Source organism: Truncatella angustata (genome assembly GCF_020726525.1).
Source record: "Truncatella angustata strain MPI-SDFR-AT-0073 chromosome Unknown BKA67scaffold_15, whole genome shotgun sequence".
In the NCBI taxonomy this organism is placed as follows: Eukaryota; Fungi; Ascomycota; class Sordariomycetes; order Amphisphaeriales; family Sporocadaceae; genus Truncatella; species Truncatella angustata.
The window spans coordinates 408,812-426,051 of record NW_025763395.1 but is presented as its reverse complement, the minus strand read 5'-3'; the positions used below and the strand labels follow the sequence as shown (position 1 = coordinate 426,051).

General features: G+C 49.0%; 6 protein-coding genes across 6 annotated transcripts; 3 read left to right on the top strand and 3 right to left on the bottom strand.

Moving 5' to 3' along the window:
• Positions 1 to 2,031: 2,031 nt before the first annotated feature.
• On the top strand, positions 2,032 to 2,547 carry BKA67DRAFT_542745 (RmlC-like cupin domain-containing protein; the record flags this gene model as incomplete). The annotated part of the gene is made up of 1 exon (XM_046101152.1): positions 2,032 to 2,547. The coding sequence occupies one exon, from the start codon at positions 2,032 to 2,034 to the stop codon at positions 2,545 to 2,547; it is 516 nt and encodes a 171-aa protein (XP_045950915.1).
• A 3,445-nt stretch (positions 2,548 to 5,992) lies between these two features.
• On the bottom strand, positions 5,993 to 7,292 carry BKA67DRAFT_652095 (uncharacterized protein; the record flags this gene model as incomplete). The annotated part of the gene is made up of 2 exons (XM_046106099.1): positions 5,993 to 7,063; positions 7,115 to 7,292. 2 exons carry the CDS (start codon positions 7,290 to 7,292, stop codon positions 6,057 to 6,059), a joined length of 1,185 nt encoding a protein of 394 aa, XP_045950914.1. The 3' UTR covers positions 5,993 to 6,056.
• A 521-nt stretch (positions 7,293 to 7,813) lies between these two features.
• On the bottom strand, positions 7,814 to 9,293 carry BKA67DRAFT_671795 (uncharacterized protein; the record flags this gene model as incomplete). Its single annotated transcript, XM_046108702.1, has 1 exon — positions 7,814 to 9,293. One exon carries the CDS (start codon positions 9,291 to 9,293, stop codon positions 8,307 to 8,309), a length of 987 nt encoding a protein of 328 aa, XP_045950913.1. The 3' UTR covers positions 7,814 to 8,306.
• Positions 9,294 to 10,382: 1,089 nt separating this feature from the next.
• Positions 10,383 to 11,799, top strand: BKA67DRAFT_589035 (uncharacterized protein). The gene has a single exon (XM_046104419.1). The coding sequence runs from the start codon at positions 10,451 to 10,453 to the stop codon at positions 11,486 to 11,488; it is 1,038 nt and encodes a 345-aa protein (XP_045950912.1). The 5' UTR covers positions 10,383 to 10,450; the 3' UTR covers positions 11,489 to 11,799.
• A 1,102-nt stretch (positions 11,800 to 12,901) lies between these two features.
• On the bottom strand, positions 12,902 to 13,660 carry BKA67DRAFT_665584 (uncharacterized protein; the record flags this gene model as incomplete). The annotated part of the gene is made up of 1 exon (XM_046108571.1): positions 12,902 to 13,660. One exon carries the CDS (start codon positions 13,658 to 13,660, stop codon positions 12,902 to 12,904), a length of 759 nt encoding a protein of 252 aa, XP_045950911.1.
• Positions 13,661 to 14,153: 493 nt separating this feature from the next.
• BKA67DRAFT_589025 (surfeit locus protein 6-domain-containing protein) lies at positions 14,154 to 16,922 on the top strand (the record flags this gene model as incomplete). Its single annotated transcript, XM_046104418.1, has 4 exons — positions 14,154 to 14,172; positions 14,283 to 14,623; positions 14,694 to 14,783; positions 14,927 to 16,922. The coding sequence occupies 4 exons, from the start codon at positions 14,154 to 14,156 to the stop codon at positions 16,427 to 16,429; spliced, it is 1,953 nt and encodes a 650-aa protein (XP_045950910.1). The 3' UTR covers positions 16,430 to 16,922.
• Positions 16,923 to 17,240: the final 318 nt, after the last annotated feature.

The following is a 17,240-nucleotide window of genomic DNA, read 5'->3' as shown; positions in this document are numbered from 1 at the left end:
GGCCCCCTGGCAATGACCTGAGATAGTTGTAACTCATTAACCTACTTAGTCCCTGTTGTACCTGAATAAATTTGAGTTTAAGACCTGTGATCGTTATTCATCTATTGTTGTGTATAAAGATCGATGCACACATGTAAGCGGGGTTGTGGTTACCTTCATCATGGATCAGCAGCGAAAGATTTACATTTCTTGTCCCAGTGCTTGCAGGCTTTGGATTTCTTTCCAGTTGCCCCGACTGATGATTAGAAGTCGACTGTTTGACAAACATATAAACAGAGCCAAGCCGGCCAATCGCATGAACGTACTGCAATCAAAAATAAGAGTCAAAGCTAAACCTGCATAAGCATACACAGAAATGTAATTCGCACATTTTACTCAAACTCTAACTGAAAACCGTCCACAAAGCCTTGCAACTTTATAATCTCTACGACAAATTAAGAATTTATCTTCGAAATTACTTTCTCACTATGTTACTGTTGTACCTACTAGTGGTGTTGGAGCTGTAAATCTTCGCCAAAGATACTGATGCCGCGTCATTGGGTTACTGATGAAATTTTCGCGAGGATTTCATCCCGTATTCGCGCGGTACAAGATTCAATCGCCAAATCTGTCATTTTGAATCTGATTGGCCCGGTCGTGATGAGGTCTATCGTCATCGCGGTCGCCTCGCGTGCAATCCCGTCAGTAGATGCGCATTCGACAGCTTTATGCAGAAGTACATAGACCATACTGAGTGGAATAAGGATATGTTCACTATGAGCTTGATCTCTCAGATGCCTCCCCTCCCCTCAGTGGTAAAGTTATTATGCGGCACACTACGATTTTCTTTGACGACTTCTCACCATGCAAACGCGCTGGACTTCTTCGTACCTGCTTCTTCATCGAACCTGGGCGAAATGTGTGTCACCGTCGACCCAACGGCACCCTTCTTTGGCGTGTTACTCATACTGGCTTGGTTTCAACATTTTGGGACAATTTTTCTTGGGCCGAATCACGAAAAATGAACGTCGTAATGTGGAGGATAAAGCCAATAATCTGCAACCGCAGGTATTTTCTCCCCATATATTTTTACTAAATAGTCCAACTCTACGGTATTCCGTTGGTTACTTAAAATATAATTACACAAAACCCATGGCAAATAGGTATGTTAGCAAACGAGTCTTGCATGTTGGCAACGTTGTGCCCATGCAATTCGTCGAACAAATTCAGAGACAACATGCTGACGGATCTCATGGCTCAAATTGGGGGGTTTGAACTGCTATCACAATGGGTAGATTAGAGGTTGAGACTTGGAATTCATGGAGATCTGCATGGGCAACTTGCAGTCTGCAGTTTAGAACTTCCCATGGCATACACGAGATTCTCCCCTACACCTTGGACTCGTTCGCGGTGCTATGGACTGAAAGGGTAAGTCCGTAAAGAACGTGGTCAGGTCGCCGTTTCAAGCTAACTCGAAAGGCCTCAGCGAAGCCTAGGCCTGGTGATGAGCGCGATTGGGCAGAACACCTTGAAGACAGCCTCTTGTTTGACGGTGATCTTTGGATAAGTCCTTTCTTGGGATGTTGTTCTTGAACACGATCTTTGTCGAGCGTCTTCGGCGTCCACGATAATAAACATAGACTAGCCTAACCAATATGCTGGGAAGTAGCGACGGCAAATGCGAGTCCATTCCAGTGGAATACACACAACAAAAGGTGTGGGCTCAGGAAGTCCGTAGCAGTTGACTAGTGACGATCGAATGGGATAACACAACTCGATTGAATCCTTGTCAAAATACTGCGTTTGTCGATTGCATCTTTCTGATAGCACGCAAATCCGGAGACGGATGACGTGCGACGCAGACCCGCTATACTACTTATAGAGATCTCCGAATTGGCGGGCGGGCGGCACCGGTATAAGACGCCGGCGTCTTGACGCGGGAATAAAGGTTGGGGTATCGTTCCCCCTCCTTTTATTCTGTAGACGTCTATCTCACAAACTCATTGTTATTCTTTCTCCCAACAAATCGGTTACAGGATACCCAAAGTCATCATGTCCCACTCTCACGAACATTCCCATGACCATACTCACGACGAGATCCCCGCCCCACCCACGGACGGGTGGAAGACCGAAGGCGTCCGCGTTATTCCCGGTAACGACCTGGACCACAATACGCACTCGACACCGGGCATGGATCGCGCCGCGGCGATCAACTTCGCCCGGGTCGGCGCCAAGAAGATCTGGGCGGGCACGGTGCACATCCACCCGGACGCCAAAACGGGCGCGCACCACCACGGCCATTTGGAGAGCGTCATCTACGTGCTGAAGGGCAAGGCGCGAATGCGATGGGGGGAAAAGCTCGAGTTCACGGCCGAGGCCGGGCCCGGCGATTTTATTTACGTGCCGCCGTACGTGCCGCACCAGGAGATCAATGCCAGCGCGGACGAGGAGCTCGAGTGCGTCCTGATGAGGAGCGACTCCGAAGCCGTCGCCGTCAATCTGCCAGATCTCGAGCCCGTTGAGAAACCCACGACCGTCAAGTGGATTGACCCTACGCATACCCATTGATACCACAAAATGCCTGCTCCTCAAAGATATCAAGGGTTAATTCTCCATATATTTGTCACGTTTCAATGCCTGTTCATGTCCATTATACATCTTCTTGTAATACCTTACCTTTGATACAATCGCTTGAGAAGCGTAGGGAATTTGCACTACATCATCCTTCGCTTTTCTTCTTCTTTTCTTTTTTGGGAAATTGAGGGTTTGTAAGACTCTTCTGTGTAGATGTTTGAAATCGCATACAAACTCTTGAAATGGATGTTTGTTTGTAATCATGGGGCTGTCCTCGCTCATAATTTAGAAATTCAAGTTGAGGAATACAAGATTCAGCGAAGTTCCATTCCATGTAATCTCACTCATGTATCGAATCCCTCTAGCATACTATGATACAATCAATCAGTATAGCGCCAAGGACAGATGCGATACCAGCCACTCCTGCTATCTGCGAGATGATGGCTTTCGCGATAAGGTGATGGTGCTGCTTCTGAACATTTCGGAACACCCGCGACGTCAACATCAGCGCTCCGACTGACTGAATATCTAGGTTCATATATATTTCCAGCTTCATCTCCGTGGGGAGCTCCGCGAGACGGGCCATAATGCAGAGTATGTGGTAAATTATTCGAGGATGTGCGTCTCGATTTATTGTCCTTCGGAAAGAAAGCGTGATAGCCTTTGAAGGTTTGTGCGTGTTCTGATTGTTGCGTTGGGTCTTTGGTGTCAGCGCCGGTCGCGATTGTCGCTCAAGACAGTTTCAGGTATGTATGTTTTCCAAAGCTTACAAGCCCGTCAATTCTAACGGATATACTCTTGGTGAATTGTGTTTCAAAGAATATAAAGTAAAACTCGAAGAAATCTCAAAGGTAGTCTTTAAGTGAACAGATTAGGTCCAAGGTCCTTGAAGTTTCCATTTGGCATAGAGTAAAGTACCTGCGTGATGATGAAGGTGTTTCGATTCACAAAGTATGAAGTCAACTCATACTAGTATACCTTTGGCGTAAGTCGGATTCTCAGCCTCACAATCAACATGTGAATAAAGCCACGCAAGGTCCGGAACTAGCCATTTGGACACAATAGTTTGTTTGTGACAATTAGTCAAGGCAATCAGAAACCACGCAATCGTGCTAAATTTTATATCTTGAGGCCTGCACACAATGATTTTGCCCAAAGCAGGAGAAACCAATGATCCAGTATCTTTCACGGCACTCTTAAGTAGTATATAGAAATAATAAACTGCGCAATTGTACGATGGCTTACATACAATACAGCACCCACATCAGCATTGCTGTCGTTTCCGTACCTGCCAACCTAGAGACTAAGCAATATGTTCACCTTTTAATCATATCAAAATAAACTCCCTCCCATGAGGTCTATGCATATTACCTTTCCATACTTTTTAGCTGACGCAGTTGCTCCAGCACCTGTTGTTATCCCCCAATTTCTACCATCAGTTCCACCATCAGCTTTACTCACTGACGAAAACAAGCTCAGTCAAAACTCTAATCACGACAACCTAGCAATGCAAAACACATTGAACCTGACATTTCATCTTATCGAAAACAATTCTTACGATGGTAAGCATGACGAAGCTTTCCCGTGGAGTTCAACCACCAGTCGTTTACAAGTCTTGGCGACGCACGCTGCATAGGCTGCCTCATGCTCACATCACACGCCTTCCGCGAAGCTTTTCGCCAGTATTCCCATCAGATCGCCAGAGATATTGTCGTTGAGCTTGTTGTAGTTGGAGGCGTAAAGACAACTAGTCTAGTTGTCGAGTCCTCCAACTTCGACCCCCTGAGTGAGGGCTCCGTCGTAGGATTTATTAGTAATTGCATGCGTAAGGGAAGACATCACAACACTATCGTCCATATTACCATGGCTAGGAGTATATCGGATATGGTTCGTACTATTGAAAGTATATGCTACCAAATCTCTCTTAGATTCTCGAAATATTCGTCTACTGAGCGGTGCTGCACCATTCGCGTGAGCTACCTTGTCGTCGAAACTGCTTCTAATTTCTTCTATCGAAGATCCAATGGAAACATTCTCGGTTATATGCCTACCCGCACCTTTGGACACAATATCCAAGTTCCTTCTCTTGATTTGAGCTTATCCACGTCTGCAACGTTGTACAACGCTTATATTATGAGTATTCCGGTTGTTAGTACTTCCCACCACACGCAAATTTTAGTTTTCCGTCAATCACAGTTCTATGTTGCAAACACAGATTGACCGGTAACAGCAATCTGTAATACACGAGTGCAATGTTCATTCAAGGATATTTGCCCTTGCCAGGAATCCAACATGAATGCGAGAGGGCCATAAATTTCATGTCTACTTTGGTGATATAACTCAAATGCTAAATACCTACTGGTGGGAACTTATATTGCTGGACAAGGAGACAATCGAGGATATGCGATACGAGTTTATCTCGCGACTGGCGCTTAGTGACGACAGGACGGGACTCTGAGGGAGCTAGGCAATATCACGGCCAAATAGAAGACTCCTATAGTGGAAGATATTAGTCTTTATCATAACCAGCAGATTTCTTTTCCAGTTTCCTAGTTTTCAATAGTCATTATGGCTCTCTGAAAAGCCTAGCAAGTGAGAATTCTTATATTTTTACTATTCTTTACTAAAATACAACGGGGCTATTTCCCTCATGCAAGTAACTTTTGCAAATACAAGGGCACCTACAGTCCTTTCAGCTAGACCTTGACTCATCAGAATCTCAACGGAAATGGGTGCATGGGGAGACTGTTGTAGTTCGCTAAGATTCGTAGTGTATATTGAGGACTTTTCCTATAGACCTAGCTTCCTTGATTGGAACGGGACAGCTGTTGAGCCTATTGACATTCTGTGTACCCTACTTCCTGGGCCAGCTTCACTGAGCAGCTCTACACGCGACACGACCTGTAACTGCAACCACAAACAAGTAATTACGCAAAATTACAAATCTCTCAAATCATCACTTCCAATTAACACGAAATCACAATCAGATTCTGCCAATACTACGATGCCGAGCGCGGCCGCGCAAGTCAGTGCTTAGCTTGCTGTCGAGAGGTACGCCAGTTTATTTCCATCACAGACTAATCGGACACGTTCTTAGTCAGCAGCATAATCCTTCTTTGAAATTTCAGTTATGGCAATACTTCTCCGTGGGGAGGCTTCGACGAATTCACACTGTGACTGATCATCGCTTTGACGAAGTATAAAGATCGTATGTTTCTTCCTGAGCAAGCATTTGGACTGAGAGGACTTTTTCGATTGCCAGGATTCTATGGACTACGATTGAATCTATTCCCACAAGCTTAGTTTCCTTGATAAAGGAGATTTAGCAAATCCCACATAAGATAGAGGAGGACATTGGTGGGCAGCCTTAGCGTAGCTTGAGATGAACAGAGATGCTTTTTTCATACATTGCAAGGCAAGCTATATACGATATGTCATAATCGGGAATCATGTCTGCTCAGAAGAATTAAGTTGCTGAATATGGGCTAATAGCTAGCAAACGCCTAAGCCCTTCTCTGAGAACCGCCCAGATATTCATGATTTCCAGTGTTTTCCGGCGTGATCCAATTTGAGTTCCCACCACGTGCAGTTGTGCTATCAGAATACGACGAAACATGGTCAGTACCAGCGGAGTCGAACGTCGCCCACAGCGACTGCGTTGATGCGGTACTCGGGTATGGACTCGGATGAGGACTTAAGTGTGATCGAAATGTGATAGATTGGTCGGCCGGCAGCTCACAAGTCATAGGGCGCTCGTTGGCCGGAAGCTCCGATTTAAACCCAGCTGCATATGTCCCATCGACCTGTTCGTCTGGCCGTGTCTTGGGTGTAGGCTGGTGAGAGTAATATGTTTGATAGGGTTGGTACGGGTCCATAGGGTCAATCTTTGGTGGCTTCAATGCTAGGTTGGATTGGGTGTTCTGGGCCCTTTTCTTCCGCCGCCTGAACAGGAGCGCGAGAAGAATGATTACAATAATCAGGAGCGCTGCACCCGCGGCACCTACTCCTATGCCTGCCTTGGCTCCGGTTGACAGACTGTCATCGCCACTAGTAGTAGCTATTAGTGTAGTCGGGCTTGTGGAAATGGTTTGGGTCGCTGTTGTCGAGATTGTGGGAGTACGAGTCTGCATAGATGCGAATGTCGTCGCCATACCGGACAAGTCAGCCGTCGATGTGATGGGAGCGTAAACCAAAGTTGGTGCAAACCCGTTCGTCCAGGCTATAGACGAGCCTGTGCTGCTTGGTAAACTTGCAAAAGCCGGCAGGGCAGTGTTGCCTTTGTACAGTGTGTTGGTGCAGAAGGAGTCACAACTCTGATGTGGAAGCTTTTCCAGCTCTGTCGAGTCCGGCGACGTCTTGCACCCTCCCCACTGGGTATCATTGTTGCCCGTCCCCTTTTGGCATTGCTGTATCGCCACCCACTCCTGGTTGCTGAACTCTTGCGACTTCCATGGACAAGCCCTGTCATTGAAGCCTGGATCTGTACATCCTGCTATGTAGGTGTTGCCGGCTACTCTCATATGTCAGTATGTTCCTTACGCCTGGCAGTGAGAAGGCTAACTCTCGAGGTCCCAACAGGCATTAGCATCGTTAAAACTCAGGCAGAAGTCGCCGGCGTGGCAACATGGCCAATGCCCCAACGCGATATTACCACATGGGATGAAGCCGCCTCTGTTTTCTGTGTGTTCGGTAGAGAAGCAAGTGCCGTTAGACACATTTGGGTTCGCATCGGCGCTCATAATGGTAATAGGCTGCGGTCTATCTGAACATAAGTCGAGCTATCGGTTTCCAGTGCACTTCTCGAGGGGAACGATTTGGAACAGCAAAAATGTGGTAATTAAATTTGAGCTAGAGCCTTCTGAACGGCCTCCAAGCTGAGTCGAAGCCAGGCATGCAGGCCGCCAATGTAAGACGACAATGCGCCTGCAGCACATATCCGTTGTTGTATTATCTCACCCTATGAATAAGTAGTCGTTGCCAATCACAATGCAGGACCCAGACCGGGACAAGAATCGAGAGTTAGCATTATGAGATCTGATAGGCCGGGGTACTGCTACTCCATCCAGTTGGTTACGGCATTCCCTGAATTAGTGTAAGCATGCATATCAGCTGCAGGGATCTCTCAGCTGTCTCAAATCCGACGCCTCGCAGCCTTCAACCCCTGAATTCACTTTGTCAACCGAAAAGAAAGGTGGAAATTGCCGTTCAGGTTGGCCGTACAAGACTATCAACATGCAGAGAATGGTACGATACATGTATGTGGTTATAAATGGGGAATTGCAATACTCAAGTCCTGGATCTATGTCAGCTGACTCAAGCTGTTTCTCCTCAATAGAAATTCGTACCGTCCAACCACAGAGCCAAATGACCACGTCGCGACCGGCAGTTCCTCTCATGAGGGGCACGCTGACTAGGCCTTGTAGTGGTAATGCATAGGGCCCATTCTCAACATTGATTAGGCGAACATGAAAATGCGAGGGTCCACACAATATTGCGTCCGGGCAAATAGTAACAGCTACCAATAGACCGAGATAATCCGGTCCATTTATTAATCCTGCAGTGGATGTGAAAAGCGTCTGACGCAGCGTTGTATTTCACTTGTATGGCCATGTTCTAGCGAGTACGCATCAGTCGGTCATGTCAGTTGTGATTCGACAGAAACTTCATAGAATACTTACTTACCTTGGCATCTATCTACATTTTCTCCCAATTGGATTTTAAGTGGGAAAATCATAATAATGACCTCCAGAATTCTACAAAAAGGCCTTGTAGTCGTTCAAGATGGGCGGATCAGGTGCGGTTGCGCGAAGTTTTCTGGTGTACCAATAGTTCTGCGGGAATACACTACCAGAGATTCCCTCCACCCGTTCCTCGTCGTATTCTTCATCCATGATCTTGCGTGTGTGCAAATCGCACGGGTCCCCTATAGTCGACGACGTTTTCTTCTGGACCCACATGACCAAAGGTCGCGAAAGATCAAGGACGGCTTCTCGCAGGGGAAAATTAGGCCATTGGCTGATCACCATCGTCTTGTCGTCGACGAGCAGAAAGCCTTTCACGCCGAAGCCTCGAACTATGTTGAAACTTCCCATGGTCAAGACATCTTTGTCGAATCTGGTGTATAACGGCTCTTGGGCATACAGAGTGACTTCTGGCTGCCCGGTTCCGGTCAACTTCCTGATCTCTTCAATTCGCTTGGCAATCATGTGCACCAATGAATGCTGCAGCATGGGTCCATTCGGGTATGATGTCGTTCCAAGGCGACCCTCGAGACGGCCCAGTCCGAGACAGACGACTTTGTCAACAAGCCTGAACACTGCGGCGTTCTTGTCGATGAACGGTCTCACATGCATCTCGAAATCAGCATCAGGCAGACGCATTCTGGACATGGCTTCACCCATATACGCGTTAAGGTCGGCAAGAGAGAGCCGGGGTCCCCCAAGCGTCAAAGAAGCTATTTGAAAGCAACGGTGCTTCCTGTTGCAACTGGCCTTGCGCAAAGGTGCCATATTTCTGGTGAGTGTTATGCTATTGACCCTCAATTCCTCACCAGGGCCCGGATCGTGCAGACCAACACCTCGGTTGTTGTTCTTGTGTTTCTCTGCATGATCTCTATCTCGCAGTGGCAAGAGGAAGAACTCTCCATCTTTCTCAAGCTCATCTTCTGCCTCTTGCAATGCTTCTCGAGTAAAGAATGGCTTCGAGTTGCTTGACTCTAACTCGGATGTGTATGAAGTCATTCTTTTTTGTGTTGGGAAGTTTTGTATCATTGCACTGAGGGCACGTTTCAATGAGTGAAAGGTTGTGACAAGACAGGCATGCTATATAATAAGCTTAGACTGGGCGCGCAGATGGTACAGAGATACAACAATCATCATTGTATTGTGGAAAATAAGTCTTGGATTCCTTTGTTCTCGTGCTGCAAAAACATGGTTATCCTGATACATGCTTGTCGTCCATTATGTATCTTCATCCTGATAATGAAATTTCGAGAGAGGTAGAAGAATTTTGCACCTCAAACGAAGCCACGCGCAGTATCATTGTTTCAAATGACTCTTGTCTCGACAGCTTATGTATTGAGTCGAGCATCTTCCCCTGTTTCCAATGGAAATAAGCTAATCTACCAAAGTTTACTTGACACATGCCGGTGCTCAAGTTGTCTGCAGACCAGCCTCTGAATTGTTAGATCCTGAGGGAAACCTGCGTCCCCAGACGTATTGTCAAGGTGACAAATGAGAATCCCTCAATCGGCTTAATAGATCAGGTATCAGAACACCGACAATGCACCCATAGGCACCATTTAAGTCACGCCTCTCAGTCTTCTTTCTCTATTTTGATGTATAGCGTTGGCCTAAGACTCATGCCGCCTGCAATTTGTTTGCCTCGTGTATTTCCCCGCCAGTTGCGAACCAACTTGACTTGCATAGTGGGTCGCATATGGCCCCAGGTACATATACGGGACCATAGTTATCAAAGGATATAAAGCGGCAAATAAATTTCTTGGTTCAATGGAACTCGTGTCTGTGAATACGTGTCTCTGAGTTCGAAGCGGACGTGCTCCCTGTCCTGCCCGTGTGTACTGGTTCTTTTTTAGGGTTTAAATTTTTTTCTTTTAAATTTCTTTTAACTATCGCGATAAACAGGTGTGTGAAAGCAAACTGCCGCGGTGCGGCCGTGCAAAGGCGGCGAAAACAGTGATTCATAGTTGGTTGCGGCAGAGGATTTGCTCGTCCAGGCAGTGGCTTGCTTGGCCTGGCAATAGTGCTAACCTACACTAGTCTAACCTTAGGTTAGTCGATTTGTAATACTATGCCAATCCAACCCAAGTTCATGCTTACCCGAACCGCTCATTTCTTGTCTTGACATTATCTTCAGGTTGAAGTCCAATCCAGCAACTATGACCTTCCGACGCCAATTGTCGTGGACATCCGCGCCCCTCATCGTCAATGCTCCCATGGGCGACTTCGCGGGCCCGGAACTAGCTGCGGCTGTCTCAGGAGCCGGCGGGCTGGGTATGATCGGCGCCATGCTGGATCCCATCGTTCTGGGCGAGCAACTGGAACAAGCCTCCGGGCTGCTCGACGGTGCGCGAGCAAACAGTAACGGTAATCTCCAAATCGGTGTCGGCCTGCTCCTCTTCGCGCTCACGAAGAAGCGGTCCGAGATGATCCAAGTACTCGCAAAATACAAGCCCGCGGTCGTGTGGCTCTTTGCGGAAACGCAGCTGAGCGATTACAGCACCTGGGCCTCCGAGATAAGAGAATCGCTCCCGGGATCACAGATCTGGATCCAGACGGGCTCGGTCGTGGGTGCATTGGAGATAGCTCGCGGTGCGAAGCCTGACGTGCTCGTCATGCAGGGCACCGACGCCGGCGGCCATGGCTGGGAGCGAGGCGCAGGCATCGTTTCGCTGGTCCCAGAGACCAAAGACTCTCTAGCCCGCGAGGGTCTTGACGTTGCCGTCGTGGCGTCTGGTGGCATCGTAGATGGCCGCGGGGCCGCGGCGGCTTTTGCTCTGGGGGCCGAGGCGGTGGTCATGGGAACCCGGTTCCTGGCATCGAGAGAGGTCACGATCCACCCAAAGTATCAGCAGCAGATTCTAGAGGCCCGCGACGGGGGGCAACAGACCGTTAGGGCCAAGGTGTTCGATGAGCTCAGGGGACCTAACATCTGGCCAGGAGCGTATAATGGGCGGGCTCTCTTGTCCAGAAGTTTTGAGGATCATTCTTCTGGTGTCGATCAAGGTGAAATACGGGCGCGCCATGCGGAAGCACTCGCGCAAGCTGATAAGGGTTGGGGAGATAGCCGAAGGGCCGTCGTTTGGTCCGGTACGGGCGTTGGTCTGGTCAATGAGGTCCTACCAGCGGCTGAGATAGTGCGCCAGGTCAGAGATGGTGTCCAACAGGTTTTCCGTCATGTTGATACCCAGTGGTAGTTTTATTAGCACTGGAAACAAAAGTGTCGGCTTGAAACCACGAATTTACGACTGAATCAACTTTAAAATGGTGTATTGGGAGGATTGACAAGTGTTATTGTTGTGATTGTGCAAAAGCATCTGAAACTCCTTGGGAGACTTCTTGGATACGAATATTCGATAATATCTTCTCAGTTAAATGGCGATACTGGACGTATCCAGGGATGTGTGTTGCTGTGAAGTCCTTATCAAAAAGTTGAAATTCTCATGAGGGAAAGAGATCATATTACTTACTACCAATGAATAGATTTAACTCCAATCATTGTGACAATGTGGGGAATCAATGAGTTGTATTCGACATGGTGTTTGGCTTTCAGTATCGAGTGTCGCGTCTGTTGACACACAACAAAGGATTCACTACCGAAATACAATCTCTTTGTTTCTTTCATATTCTTCAATATTTATGACTTCCTTTTTTCCCTGCGTTGCAAGATGCGGCAGGAGTCTACAGGTACAGTTCTCAATCCCCTCCGCACGGAAAACTAACACAACAGATATCAACTACATACCCAAAAAGATGTGCAAGCGCATCCACCTCCTGAGATACTGCACCGGCTGTGGCCCAACGAACGAATGGGCCATGGACTGCGAACACAAGTGTGACTGCGGGCTCACGCCCGAAGACATCTATAGAGAGCCACAGCCCTATCTAAATATCAGGTGCGACGAGTGCGAAAGGAACGGGGTGTACTTTGAGAACTCGGTGTTCGGGTGGGCGTGGGCTCGCAAGAATCGTGCGAAGCAGAAGGCCGCTGAGACGAAGACTGCCGATAAATTGGTCAAGAAACAGCCAGCTTCAAGGGTGCCAAAGTGGAATCGAGATATATAGGTGGATGAGAGCTTCAGCCAGGCGTCGGTATTGCCATGATGAACTTTCGTTTGATGTAGCTGCAGTTAGGGCCAGATAACTTGGGTCTAGTATGGTAGGTAAGGATTTTACACCCCAACTGACTTCAAAGAAAGTAGAAAAGAAAAACACTCTGTTCGGATATTTATGCCTGAGGTGGCCATTGTCAGAAGGTGTGGTCTCATCACGATTGTGAGGTACATACTACAAAACTAATGGTGGATACCGGATTGTTCATTCATAAATCCAGACATTCTGGTCCGTGGTTCACCTAGGTGTGCATTCATTGTAAAGTGCTTCAATCGATGCCTGAGGAACACGAGACGCCGCCTGCAGCCACGAGGCTTAGGTCGCAGGACTCCCTCATAAACCCGACAGAATAAGCAGTTGAGCCTTGTGATACGGTGCTGTCTACCTTGATCTTGCAAGTTCCCTCTCTTTGTCCATCAGACTTCATCGTTTGGGTGGTCGAAAGAATTCAGATACGTACCCTACATGCAGATTGATGGCCATGGCTGGCGACAAAATCAAGCTTGCCTTACCCACCACTCGTAATGGCCTACAAGATCGTAGCCCTTAGGGCGTGTTACAGTGTTCTCGTCGTCATGTTCCCGAGGCACCAGCCCTCCAATAATTTCTGCGGCAGCTTGGTCAAGGCGGTGGAGATAAGACCTAGCCCTTTCCAAGTCTTCCACCGTCAGATTGCCTTTGGACTTTTCAACCCAACAGCCTCTGTAGAGACAGGTCTCTACATGGACGGGGTAAGCGTAATCTGGCAACTGAGCTTGTATCCCACCACCCGCTTCACTGCCGACAAAGAGGCCAAATGTAGGTTCGATTCTTCCAAAGCCATTCCGTGTAAACGCATGCTGGCACGCAACATTATCTACCCGAACAAGTGCCCTGGTCAGATTCGCTCGTCGAGCTTCTGCCTCTGCGAAGCTCTTCTCGACCAGGGCACTGCCGATTCCTAGTCCCTGCCACTTCGAATCAACTGCCAGAAGGTCAATCTCCCATCGCTTGATCCCAGACGGAGTTTCTGTCATGAAGTTGTCAACAAAACCGATGACCTTGTCAACACCATCTCTGTCGCAGTAAACTGCCACCATGGCGCCACGTGCTGGATGATCAAGGACGGTCGCAAGGCGCTGTAGGACAGCGTCCAGAGTTTCCGCTTCGGCTAGAAAACAGTCCACGAGCAGATGCGCAACACCCTTGTGGAATCGGGGCTGCGTATCGCAGATCCGCAAATGGGGAGCATGTTCACGATCTTGGTGTTGGGACATTGATATATGCTGCCGAGGTGGATGGAACTACAAATCTGGGAGATGAACATGCGATGTCTAACAGGCAGACTTGCACACGTGGGGCAGGATCGAGTACCCGAACAGAAGGTTACAGCCATGCATCCAGCGTCTTCGTCTTCCTACTGCAGCGACTCTTGAGTTGTAGCTTAGCCCAGCTCAAGATTCGGTTTGGATGAGTTTCAAGATGCACAAGATGCCATTCTGACACCGGACTGTGAGCAGCTTGATTATTGATACGTTCAAACTTGGTTCAGCTCGTCGCGATGATCCGATGCATTACGCAGCACTTATCGAAGTAACTAACCTACGTACCTGAGGCCTGTTGGAGGTCGCTATTGTAAGCGCTAGACATGACCAACCATTGGAAATTGGAGTTCGGGTCACTGGTCATCAAAGGAATAATCAAGATGCGTGAGGCACATAGGTTGCAGTTTGAGTTGACGCTGGGAGTTTCAACATCATGCAGCGTGCAATGAACGGATCCAAGCAACGTAGGAAACAAGGAAAACCAGAAAACAAAAACATACAAAGTAGACTGACTATGCTACGGGAGAATGGTCCTTGAAGATTCGAGTTCATGCGCAGTTACGTGCTACGGTAGAGACTCACCGCTCTACTGATGCACGGGCCCCCCCGTCCCCCCAAAATGGCAAAATAACGCCAAGATTTCGAAGGCGCCCAGTTCCGCACCCAAAAAATTTCAAACGTCCAGTGGAAAACCCACCGAGCATCGCCAACCCGCCTCAAACCCAGCCCAGCTCAACGCCGTTTGATTTGCAGATAAACCTCCCACGGCCGCCGATAGATACCCTCATCATCGTCACGAGACCGGACTGTGACCAGAGCCCGCACTGCCCCCCCAGCACTTGCCCGGATTCTCGGATTCTCGGATTTCCCACCGCAGTCCCAACAGGCACAGCGATGGCCGAGTCCTCCTTGCAGGTTTGTAGCCAAATCAACCAGGTCACCCCACCCTCTGCCGCAAAGGTTGGCTGACACTGGTGACTTTCAGGATCGCCTGCGCGATCATGCGAAAGCCTTCGACTCGCTCCTGTCCCTCATTCCAGCCAAGATGTACTACGGTGATGGCGATGATAACAACGTACGTTCATGCACCTCAATACCACTCGCACCTCGGTGCTCTCCCGCCCGGGGGCCACTGACGGTCTCGTTGCCTTGCCGCCGTTCTGAACATTGCCCGCGCCCACCCTTGACCACGTTATCTGACATGTATTCCGCCTCCAGAATCAATGGAAGAAGAAGAAGCAGTCCAAGGCCCAAGCCTCCGAGTCCAGACGGAACAAGCTCGACCCCGACAGCAAGCTCAACCGCAGCGTCAAGGAGGTCATGGAGGAGCAGGCACAGAAGAAGCGCAAGCGTGACCAGGGACTTGAGGATTCCGCAGATGAATGGTCCGAGGTCGAAGGCATCGATGCAGAGAAGCCTGGCCAAGGCTTGAAGAAGAAGAAGCAGAGGCCCGTCCCCCAGGAGCCAGAGCTGACCGAGGAGGAGAAGCGCAAGGAAGAAAAGAAGGCCGCCAGAAAAGAGCGCAAGGCTGAGAGGCAAGCTTTGAGAGACGAGGAAGCCGAGTACCAGAAGAGAAACGTCAAGTCAGGCGTCAACAAGGTCAAGCTGGGCCCACGTGGTCTCCAGCCCGACTCTACCGAGGACAGCAAGCCTGCCTCAAATCCCACGTCAGAAGCCCCGCAAGAGCCTGTGGAAGACGACCATGACGAGACTGACGATTCATCTGAAGTGCAAGACCTAGAAATGCCAGACCTGGCAGACCTGGCAGGGGACGAGGAGGACGCTGAACAGAAACCAGACTCTGCCACTGCATCGCCTTCCGAGCCCGAGTCGCCTTTATTCGACACCAACGGCACTGCCGCCGACTCAGCCGGTCAGCCTCCAAGCACAACTACCTCCATTTCCTCCACTACTGCTCCTTCCGACAAGCCCAAGCAGCTTAAGATACCCAAGGACACAGAGGCTCTTCGTGCTCGCCTCGCTGCCAAGATCCAGACCCTTCGTGCCGCTCGCAAAGCCGACGGCCCAGATGGCAAGCCTATCCGTACTCGCCAAGAACTCATCGAGTCGAGACGGGAGACAGAGGCCAAGCGAAAGGCGCACAAGAAGGAAGTCCGAAAGAAGGCTCTCGATGAGGAGAACAGGAAGCGTGAAGAGGCACTCGCCTCTGCTCGCAACTCCCCTGGTAGCATCCTCAGTCCGGCCGTCGACCTGGCGGACACCAACTTCACCTTTGGTAGAGTGGCTTTCGGCGATGGCGCCCAGCTTTCCAACGACCTGTCACACGTGCTCAACAATGCCAAGAAGAAGGGCCCATCAGACGCCAAGACTGCCCTGCTGAAGGTCCAAAATGAGAAGAAGCGTCTCGAGCAGATGAACGAAGAGAAGCGCAAGGATGTCGAAGACAAGGAGATGTGGTTGTCTGCGAGGAAGCGGGCCGAGGGCGAGAAGATAAGAGATGACGAAAAGCTCCTTAAGAAAGCAGTGAAGCGCAAGGAGGTGCAGAAGAGTAAGAGTGAGAAGGCATGGAGAGAGCGAGCCGAAGGAGTGCAAAAGGCAATGAAGCAACGCGCAGCAAAGCGCGAGGCCAATATTAAGGAGCGAAAGGATCAGAAGCTCATGGGCAAGTCGGGTAAGAAGAAGGGAGGCGCCAAAAAGGGAGGTGCCAAGAAGGGCCGCGCCGGTTTTGAAGGATCGTCCTTTGGCGGTAAGAAGAAGTAAAACTTGGAGTATCACAGCCGCAGAGGTGGCATGGGTTTTGTTCAGGGCATTCTATGAGTACGTTCCGGATATCATCGTTACATACCACGGCACAATTGCTTATTTCCCAGCGGGCGTTAATGGGCATGGGATTTCGTCATACTGCTAGAGGAACCGAGTCTCCATACGCCGTGCTCTGTCCATTGATAATTTCAGCTTCTTGCTTTACAATCGCTTCTGAAGATCGCTTGCTCCTCTCGCCGCCTTATCCACGGGCCAGAGTTGAGAACACCTGACTGCCTTGACCACCTCTGCACTTGTGACCATCTACTGCAGAAATATCTGCACTCTAAACATTCAGTCATGCGGTTAGCCATGCAATCTTTGTCAGGCTCTCTGATACTGCAGTCATCCTGTCTCGTAAGCTAATTGGACTGCTTTGCCGCTTACATATATACATACATAATATGACCTTTAGCGAACTTGCATTTGGTATTACAGCTTAGCTAATCGCAGTATGCTTCTAGTCACAACCATACAAAACACGCGTTGACCTCTATACTAAGGTTAGATCACATCCGATGTCTCGAGTCGGAATCCTGTAACTTTTTGACCTAGCCTAACTGATTCGCGAGATATGCGAGTATAGTGGTCAAGCTATCGATACAAGAATTCACAAAGTCACAAAATTTAAAACGTCAATTAATCTAATTATTTAACCCCATCAATTCCATTTAATTCCCCCCCCCCCCCCAAAGCTGCTTTCCAGTTGCTACCTTGTACCGAACTGTCGCTAGCGCTAAAGTCGCCTAACCTTGGTGCGAACTTTTCT